We start from the raw sequence: 10,664 nt of genomic DNA on the forward strand, positions 1-10,664 counted from the left end.
AATTTAAATTTAAATTAATTTATATTTGGTTTATTGTAATATTATTTAAAATGAATTATACTAACAGCAGTACTATGCAAAGCTGAATATGACTCAGCAATCAGGAAAATGAACGCTGTCGGGATGACAGTTCTCGGGGGGAATTCAACCTCCTTTAGTGAAGAAGGGTCGACCCAAATGACGCCAAATGTGCAAACTCGACTGGACGAGTGTGGGGAGACATCTCTCTTTGGGAATATTGCATTGCTTTCCCACCCAGAACCGTTCTACTTGAATGTACTTTTCCTAGGTGCTTTTCTCTCTGTCTCTGTTTCTCGGAATCGCACCCTTTATCCCGAACTGCCCTGACATCATAGGGACCGGAATGGTAACCATCACGCAACATCCGGGAACTTTAGGGTCCCGCCCTCGCTTCGTGAAATTCGACCAATACGATTACAGAGAACACACCGACCCCGCCCCCTCATCGTGAGAACCGACCAATGAGACCACAGTAAACACCATGGTTCCGGCCCGACGTGGGAGTCCCGTTATAGTGGGAGGAAGGTCCGGGAGGGAGGTCGCTGGTTCGCTGTCTTACCCAGGGCTCAGGTGAGTGTGAACCGGCTGCAGCCATAACCTCAGTCACCCAGCGTAAAGTCTCCGGCAGCGTCGTCTTTTATTATTTTCTATTATCATTATCTTTTTAAAATAATTTTTGTCATTTGTTTGTATTGCCTTATAAGCAGCGGTAGCAACCCCATCATGGGCGTGTTTCCGTTAGTGATATAAGCACATAGTGGTTTAAATAATTCCATACATAAAATGTTAATCTAACCTTCTCATTATTGATTTTGTTCAGCTTCGTGTTGTTTTTACCTTATATGCAAGCCACTAAATAGGGGCTATGTAAGACTACTTTTCCCGCAGGTGTTTAAAACATAATATTTCCAAGCAGTGTAGCTGCGTAATGGTCGGTGTCTTGTTTCCTATTTATGGCGCTGGACGACACTGATAACTTTTCATATCATGAAGCGGTTTTAATAGTACGCAGCAATGTGGCTTGTGCATTTGTCCAGACTGGTTAGGCTATTTACAAATCACCTGTCAACGATGTAAATATGTTTCCTGTATTACAGTTTTTTTCTGAATTACTAAAGCACATTTCCTGAACCGTTCCTGATTCAGTAAACAAAAAGCCCAACTTTCAAACTACATTCACAAAACCTTGGAGTCGTCTTGCAAAATCGAACAATCTACTCAAAACCAAACACTGCTTTCAGATCATGCATCAAGCCAGTCATTACTCAGTACATAAACATTACTGAGTATAGTCATTACACACTACAGCAAAAAATTTAAAATACCAGTCAAAAATGTTACTGGCACAAAGAGAATCATGTTTGCTGTAAATAAGGTCTTTTGCGTCTTGAAAAATCGGAAGCCAATACAGTTATACTTAAAGCAATAGCCTATGTAATGTTTACAGTATTCAGTTCTCCAAAAAGTTACTGTAAAGGACAAAGTAAAACATCTAAAGGCATATTACAGTAAAATGTGCAACTGCAAGCCAGAGTCCAGGAAGAACATTCATTCTGCCTCATCGCCATGTGTCATGGCTGGATCAGGACGGAAAACTTCAGCTGCATCACAGGAAATGCTCTCCCTTGCTGACGATTTGACGTCGAAATTCAAGTCACCTATGTTTTCCATGTTCTAGTCCCTCTTTGGCTTCTTCCCATGTTTAGAAACATGTGTGAACAGGTCTGAGTCATTGTGTTCAAATGATGACTACTGTGTGCTGGATGTGTTTTCTGTTTAGCATCGAAGTTCACCACGGTGCAAAATGTGATTTGATGAATGAGAATGTGTTTAGAGTTTTGCGAGAAGGGTGACTCGGGTCTGCAAATTGTGCTTAACTAGCTGAATACTGTTTAAAGCTTTGCAAAATGTGTGCCTGATTCAGTAAAATGGTTTTGGCAAGTGACGGATTTGTTCCAAGAAGGAGGTTTAGTAATTCAGAAATACTGCAACTAAGCTCTTTGATTTTAGTCGCACAACGTGACACATTCATTTGTATATACACGTTACTAATAAATCCCGCAAGTGATTTTTGTAAGTGATGGTGCCATAGTTTTGGGTGAACCAGTACTACTTTTCCGTTAAATGTTTATTGTTTCTGTTGCTTTCTGAAAAAAATGGTAAAATAAAAACACATTAAGAGGAAAAACGCGCACACCCATTTTAAATATTGCAAGATTCGTGGGAACGGCCGATAGATGGCACCAAAACGGCGTGTCTGAATCCGAAAACAAGGCGCACCCACAAATGGCATATATCTGTTTAATGCTATAATTAACTATGGATTTGCTTATGGTACCAACTACCAAATGTCAAAAATAGCTTTTTCAATCTGTGCTGTATTTACATTTATTTCACTGCACAACTGCACAGTTTTTAATCTTATGTGTGTAGAATCTTTTAATAAGATGCTCCTCTCTGTCTCCCCCCACCTCTGACATTACCAGCCATGGATATGTACATGATGCCCAACCCCTCCATGCCTGGTGTCCCCCCAGGTCTGGAGTACTTAACACAGGTTGGTGTGACACTTCTACCTGTTTGAGGCTGTCACTGGGAAATTATATTGCCTGTCGTCTGTTTAGATGCCGGACTGCACAAACAAGGGCACTGCAGATAAATACTTTAAATATAATCACAGTTATGCATTATGACGAGGTAAATATGGGTCACAGATGCTGTAGGGTTATGTTTTTGAGCTCAGTGATGGTTAGTGGTGTCGATACTGTCGTTCAAACGTTACATGTAAATAAAAATGTCTGCCTTCTTCGTTTGCCCACACAGGTTGACCAGCTGCTTATAAAACAAAGGGTCGAACTTATCGAAGGTATGTTTCTACAGCAATGTGAATGTGATGGACATTAACTGCTTTGACTTTTATGTTTGTCTGGGATGCTTTTCATACAGCAATGTATCTGTACTCTATGGGGTTGAATAGCAGTATTCACTTCTTCGAGGTCAGGTCCACCCCGGTTATCGGACCCGGTTACACCATTGCCTGCCTGTATCTCCCTCCTTCCGGGGTTTTTACATGCTCCTCTGGCCTGACCCCCCACCCTCCCACCCCCTTCATAGCCCTCGCCGGCTTCGAGAGCAACAATAAGTACGAGATCCGCAACTCCTTGGGCCAGAACGTGTTCTTCGCGGTGGAGGAGAACGACTGCCTGAGCCGGCAGTGCTGCGGCCCGCTGCGCTCCTTCACCATCCGCGTGCTCGACAATTTCGGCCACGAGGTCATCACCATCACGCGGCCCCTCAAGTGCACCTCCTGCCTCTTCCCCTGCTGCCTGCAGGAGGTGAGCTGATCTCAGGACGAGATGTTATATATACCAAGTGTATAGTATAGTATATATAATTGGAATTGTGATATATACTGTCAGTCAAAAGGTTTTACACACCACAGGTTTTTACCACTTTTCCATTTATTTCATAAACTGCAGATGTTTTATTTTTGTTAAGCATTAGAAAGTTCAGTGAACAACTATGAATGAAAATAAATCAAATAAACCAAGTTTCCTTTATAACATGTAAAGAGTATGTAACAGTGCATGTCTGACATCATATTAACTGGTTGTGTGATGATGGCATAGTCAAATTCTAGGCTGTCCTTTAACTTTAAATGCACTAGTTGACTGTTTCATCATATGAATCAGAGCAGTATTTAATGTCCCTTGTAGAAAGAATGTCTCAAATTTCTCTGCTGTTCTAACTGCTAGAGGAGGTTACTTTGAAGAATCAAGGATATGACATTTTCTTGCTAATAAAGGTACTAAAATGGTGAACATGCTGTAAATGTATTTGTTAGCAAAGAATATTGAGTGTATTCTTAGTAAATTTTAAGTGCAAATGAAAGTAAGTACATTCAAATGTAGAATATTTCAGTGTGTGCAAAAATTTTTGACTAATAGTGTATAAAATACTTTAATTGAAATGTAATTCAGATGTATTAATTACCATTTAATTACTGTGGGTATTGGCAGTAAATGCATGATAACGCCCCCCCTCGCAGATGGAGGTGCAGTCGCCCCCAGGGAACACGGTGGGCTACGTGCTGCAGCAGTGGCACCCCATCTTCCCCAAGTTCATCATCGAGAACGAGCGGCGGGAGCAGGTGCTGAAGCTCCATGGGCCCTTCTGTGGCTGGAGCTGCCTGCCAGACGTCGACTTCGAGGTACGGCACTCGCCGTCCGGGTTCTGACCCTACACCAGCATGGTGCCGGCTTTAATGAATCCGGGTACTGCTGTGGTATGGAACCTGCTTTGGGGTGATATCGGGCTGCTGGGACACTGATTACAGAAGCCGGGTGTCAGGGTCAGTGCCCGTTTGGTCCTGTCCTTAGTATCTCTTCCCTGTCTGGCCAGCAGGTGTCGCTGGTCAGCCCATCTTGTCACTCCTTGTCAAACCCTTGTGTGTTTCTCCTGCTTCCCCGACTGCCACATGGCTCAATAGGCTGAACGTGCGGCTCAGAGTCCCGCTGGTGATTGGTTTGAGGCCTTGGTGGTTTTTGTATTTATTGGGTTTTTGTTTCCCAGCGTGTATTTTCTTATATTAGTTTTCTTGTCCAAGGTTTTCCTTGCTTGTGTTCTGTTCTGTTCCATTCTGGTTCCATTTAACTATCCTTTTGTTCTATTCCTAGTGTTTAATTCCCGGTATGCAGTTAATGTTTCCTAGTTTTTGTAGTTTTTGGTCTTAGTTTCTGTGCTTGCAAGTTGTTGTTAGTTCCACCTGTTGCCTGTTTTCTTGTGCCAGTGCTTGTTGATTGTTCTATTCTTTTGCTTGTTTTCCTGTGCCCTGTGTTAATTGGTTAATTGATTGTCTTACACCTGTTCCTTGTTTGCCCCAGCTCTGTTCTCTAGTTAGTTATTGTATTAGGTGAATGTACTTTATGTGAAGGTTATTGTGTGTTGTGCTGTTCAGTTACCTAGTCCAGCTCCATGTGTTGTTCTCCTCACTTGTTCTGTTACGTTATGGTTTGTGTAATTAGTTCTTGTTATTTTTTTCCCTGTTTGTTTCTGATCCCTTGTGGTTCTTTAGTTTGGGTTTTCCCCAAGTGTATTTGTTCCCTTGATAAACCCCTTTGTCTTGGAGCCACCCGTGGATCGTCACTTCCTTTCTGCCCACACTATGCTCCATGTCCGTAACATCGGGTTTCCGCACTGAGTGGTCCTAACGTGTGTTTCCCTTGAGATTCTCACCATGGACGAGATCAATAAGATCGGCAAGATCAGCAAGCAGTGGACGGGCCTCCTGCGGGAGGTGTTCACCGACACGGACAACTTCGGCATCCAATTCCCCATGGACCTGGACGTCAGGATGAAGGCGGTGATGATTGGCGCGTGCTTCCTCATCGTGAGTCTGCCTCGCTGTCTTCCTCTTTCCAGTACCTCATCATGCCAGACAGGATTCTTGGATACCTTGGTGTTCCCCAGTCTGGAGTATTTAATATTGCCATTGTAAAAATTAGCGTTAAGAACAGTAAAGAAGTGTAGCATCATTTAGCTGCCCATTTATTTCTTGGAGTTCACTGACCAGCATCGTGATGACATGTGGTGATTTTCTTCAGGACTTCATGTTCTTTGAGAACAACCAGTAGAAGCCGGACATCCTGGAGAAAGACCTGTCGTGGCATGGAGTGGGATCCTCTGCTAAGATGCATTCATCTGTGTTCCTCTTATAATCATTTCAGTTTGGAAGGAAGGACTTCACTTTCCACAAAACAAGGGATTCTTGCGGTATGTGGCTTATGGCCACCTCTCAGGGGTGACTCCCCAGGGCCTCCTCCTTGGGGAGTACTGTCAGATTTGGAGTTGGGGGCAGATGTTTCCTGGGTTTGCCCCTTGCAGTCACTGCCAGGTACAGGGGGGTGGGCTTGAAGGCTTTTAGCTTAACGCTCAGACCTCAAAGCTCATCAGCATGGAGCTGGGCAAAATTCACGCATGCAGCAGAGCGACCGTCTGCCGGAAAGCAGGACGCCCACCCCCCCCCCACCCCACACACACAGCTAGCAAGGCTTTGCACTGTTTGTAGCAACAGGGTGAGGCAACCTCAGACAATTCACAAGCAGCATGAGACCGTTTGACGATAAGTCCTTCTCTTTGGGTTTGACTGTCCTCCTTACTAAGAAACAGATGTGTTAACTATGTGTATCAAAAAAAATATTTAAACTACTAATTTTATTGTTTTTTAATTTATTAACTTTTTAAGGCTTTTGTAAATATCCTTTTGAAATGTCAGCAATGTTCCACCAGGGGCCAGTAGTTCTCTGTTCTGAACAGATACCAATGATTTCAAGTCCGATGTGGGATGATCACCAATAAAGCCGGTGAATGTAAATAAAGTTCTGAATGTGATTGAGTAAGTCAGCTGTGAGATATAACACTAATTAATATGTAATTATTAGTGCTGCATGATGGTTGGAAGCTCTTTATTGCATTATACCTGCTGTTTTCATTTCCAGTATTCTGGACTCGAAACTGAAATGTCCCGTTTATTAGTGATGACTAACTATTGTATATGAAGTGGCTTCAGTGATGGTCCGGCAGTTGCTGAATTTAATCCCCGACTAGTACTGCATCTGTTAGTGCTGCTGGTTCTGTTCGGTTTCTGAAATGTGCATGCGGCTATTTAAAAAAGCAAGTTGTGAACAGGGGGAGGTTTTGCGCGGGTCGTTCTGGAATGCATTCCGAGGAATTGGAATGGAAGGCTCCCATGCCTGCCTCTTTATTTAAAACGTGATCGTCTGCCAGTACCTCGACGCTGACAAATCGGTGCTGTTACGCGAACAATCTGCTGGCCTCCGATTCACCCTTTTACACGTGAGGCCCCCTCCCTTCTCATCAGTACATATCCTTCCACAAGGCGGGGGCACAAAACATCTGCGATTTTTAAAACAAAAACCATGATTATGTCCATCCATTTGTTATGTTCCTGGGCCACGTCCCAAGTGAACTGTCTGTCTCATCTTTTAGTAAGAGGCATTGACACCCCCGCTGCGACCTTTGATTAAGAAATATATTATAATTGCAGTGGAGTCTCCTGCCTTTGGGGGGTGCTGTGTGCTTGGCAGCTACTCTGCTGCGCCACTGTTGTCCAGGAGTTAGGCCCTTAACAGCCCCCCCCCCCCAAAATGGGCACTGGATTAATGGCTGGCTCTGGGATCTGATCCCCACATTCTGCTTATAAATGGGTGCCAGAACCACAGCCTGCGTTTTGTGAGACTGTGCATGAGATATTAACTGAACCGTTAGCCCCAAACCCTCTGTCTTCTGCTCTATCATCTCACCGGATGGTAATAATTGTAAAGCTTTCTTCACTTTGGGTTTGGTTGGTGTTACAGATGGGGATGACATTTGAGGGAAGTCTTTCTGCGAGTCACACTAGTGTGATGTCAGCTTTGACCTCTGACCTCAGTAGCATCTGTTACAGTGCATGTGTTTACTCTTGCCTGGTTAATGTGCACAGGTCGTGGTGACTTCTTCACTAACCTGCTTTGAATGGGTAACTCAGTTGTTTGCTTCGAAAGCGCCATAAAAAGCTATAAAAGCTGTTCTGGTCTCCGCTCCTGTCCCCTCTATGCATTGTACTGGGTCTCACACTTAAATAACCTTGGCGGTCCTGGCTAGGCGGTGTCCCCCAAGCGGGCCACACAAGCTGTTTGAGCCAAAAGAAAACTGAGAGAGAACAAAATCAATAATCCCCTAATAATCTCTGTATTTTTCTCAAGGCAGGGTGGGGCCCTGATGCTTCCAGAGCACTGGGCTACAGTCTATACATTAATCCAAATGTGAATTATCAATGCAGTTTTAGGGTTGCGCCATTTCCTGGTTTTTCTGTGACCTCTAAGCAGGCCCCCCCCCCCCCCCCAGGAGAGTGTGGGGGTTTAGTTCAAACAGTGCCGCATTCCATTTGCTTAGAATTCCCTGTGTTGGAAAATTACAGATGCGTGGGAATGTGAATGTTTCTCCAGCCACTCAAGTGCTGCAGCTTAAGGCTGATCTCTGCATGGCGCCGATGCCATGGCTGCCGTAAGTGACCTGCGCAAGTGACCTGCGCCGTCACCAGTATTTATACTTGTAGCAATTACTCTGCCAAATGTGATGTATTCAGTTGTTGAATCGTGCAATTGAAACAGGTAGAAAAAAACATTTAACAAGGCATCCATTTATCGAGTCCCGGTTACATTTGTGCTGCTCCAAATTTCCCGTAGACAAATCTGGAAAAATGTCAAGTCACTACAAAGTTACTTTGTGTGTGTTTTTTTCCCTTCTAAAGTTAGTGTCTATACTTTTTACTTTAGTGTTGTACAAATAAACTTAATGGGGGTGAGTGAAATTGCCATTGTCATCCTGAGTGTTTTGTAGACCTGTTGCTACGATGCCTAGGGTGGGTTATTTAATGCTTGATATAAAAAGCTTCAGTTTCAATCAGCGGTATAAGTACACGAGGGATGTACGCTTTCTTCGTCCCCATAAATGCTACCCAGCAGACCAGTGAGAGTTCCTGTGCCCTGCATTGTATGTAGTTACATTTCTGGGGAGGTATGTGACAGGCTATGTGTGGGGTCCACAGCTACGCCATACTTACAGTGATTACAGCCTTTACTGCCCCCCCAAAGGCCCTTAATGAACTGGGGGTCTGCTGGGGATCCAATCAGAAGATTAATAGGGGATGAAATGTGCTGGGGGGGCAGTCTCTTTAAGCCACTCCATGCGGGTTTGGCAATGGAAACCGAGAGTCTGACATCCCTGGTTCTACAAAGACTGGATGTGATCAAATTCATCCCCCCTTCACCTAGCCAACCCCCCCTCCCCTCCAGCCCAGTGGTGCAGGGGCTTGGGGTCCCGTGAATCCTTTATTTGTGTTATCCCAGCATTTCACAGTGGAGTGTCCTCATTGTGTAAACAGAGCCTGACTGATGATTGGGCTGCAGAGACTAACATCACAGCACGCTGGGGATTTATCCACGCTCTCCTGCCCGTCTCCTAGGTGACTGCCTTGAGCAGGACCCCAGCAGTGGTGCCGGCAAACAGCGTCCCAGTCAGACCCCGATTTCGTGCAGCAGGGAGCTTTTGCTAAGAGAGTGTGGGTTTGTCACCCAGGTATGAAACAGCTGCAAAAGCTGGGATTCTTCTGTGTCCCGTTGTGTTTTGGTGAAGAGTATGAAGTTTCGGAGAGTTCTAAGATGTAAAAGTGTCTGCTAGATGGTCAGGTACGTACAGTGTTTGGCTCAGTGGGTTATTGTGGCCGGAAGGTCGTTGGTTCAAGTCCCAGGATAGGCAGAGTGGTTTCACCATTGGGTCCTTGACCAAGACTCAACCCTAATTGCTCCAGGGTCTGGCTGTCCCCACTTTCCCCGAAAAAACCAAAGTACATTGCTTTGGATAAACTAAATAAATACAACGTAAATGTGCAGTTAGAAACGGCATCAGCAGATGCATGGTGTCACTGGTCACCACCCTGCGCTGTTTACGATGACCGGTAATGTATGAGTTGATGTACAGGGCTGCAGCCATCTGGAATTTCCTGTGCTGATGTTAAATGCTCACTATGCTAATCAAGGGGCCTGCAAACATCTGTGTAAACGAAAGTAAGAAAACACGCTGGAAATGGGGATCCAAGCAGAGCTAGGGGCCTGAGAATGGACTCACTCCTCACTGCCTCTAAGAATTCTCCACCAAGCCTGCCGAGTGGAGGAATCGTTTTCTCTGTCTCTGTTTACATCTAGGCCGCAAACCCTACTGTTAAGAAGCATGTAATTGACTGCCATTGTCTTGCTTGCAAAGCACATTCCTTGCAGGGGGGGGGGGCAGATCTAGCTGTTACGACGGCAAGGGTATAAAAGGATGCTTTTCCAGCCTGTGATTTCAGACTTGGCCCTCCTGATCGCTGGCGGAAGAACGTTTGTGATTTTGTTTTATATATTTTTTATCTTCTGTTAGCAGGGGAGTCTCTCAGTGAGCTCTCGAAAGTCTGGTTAAGTTTTGCCTTAAGCTCTGGGCTGTCGATGTCCTGGATCTGTCCGCATGAATCAGACATTAGAGCAGAATTTCCCAAGGCACTGACGCAGAGCAAAAAGTGAATGAAATTCCTGGAAGTACTTTCCCTCTACACTGGAAATTATCGACTGCACCGCATTGGACATTGAGTAGTGACCCGTTGACATACTTTGGGGGTGGGGTTAAAAATGGGTGTGGCTTAAAAAATGATGGATTATCAAGGAAAGAATGGAAGAAGAATGTTCTGCATCAGTTCAGGCCAGTAATTAAACTTTAGCTTGATGATTAAAGGATACTTAAAAAAAACTATTTTGGGGAGGCAATTATGGCAATTATGGTGGAGTCTCAATTGGGGTTAGGCAGGCCTGGCATCCTGGAAGCGTGACTCACCATTGCAATTGGAGAACCGAACACTGGTTCGTCTGGAGGCACCACGTTGACAGCTGGGTGCCATCGTGCCCTCTGTGGGCTGGGTCCCGCCATTGCAGCCTGTACCTCCATGTCGGCGCCGCATTGAGTCACAGAAATCTGCCCCAAGTCACATTAAGGCCTGCATACCAGAAAAATACTGAGAAAAAAAACCAAGCTCATAAATTTATAGGGAAGGT

General features: G+C 44.7%; 1 protein-coding gene across 1 annotated transcript; it reads left to right on the plus strand.

The window, feature by feature from the left end:
• Positions 1 to 499: 499 nt before the first annotated feature.
• On the plus strand, positions 500 to 8,392 carry LOC111840827 (phospholipid scramblase 2). The gene is made up of 7 exons (XM_023806120.2): positions 500 to 591; positions 2,508 to 2,578; positions 2,845 to 2,887; positions 3,136 to 3,356; positions 4,070 to 4,231; positions 5,249 to 5,410; positions 5,625 to 8,392. The coding sequence occupies exons 2-7, from the start codon at positions 2,510 to 2,512 to the stop codon at positions 5,652 to 5,654; spliced, it is 687 nt and encodes a 228-aa protein (XP_023661888.1). The 5' UTR covers positions 500 to 591; positions 2,508 to 2,509; the 3' UTR covers positions 5,655 to 8,392.
• Positions 8,393 to 10,664: the final 2,272 nt, after the last annotated feature.

Source organism: Paramormyrops kingsleyae, chromosome 1 (assembly GCF_048594095.1).
Source record: "Paramormyrops kingsleyae isolate MSU_618 chromosome 1, PKINGS_0.4, whole genome shotgun sequence".
NCBI classification, from domain to species: domain Eukaryota; kingdom Metazoa; phylum Chordata; class Actinopteri; order Osteoglossiformes; family Mormyridae; genus Paramormyrops; species Paramormyrops kingsleyae.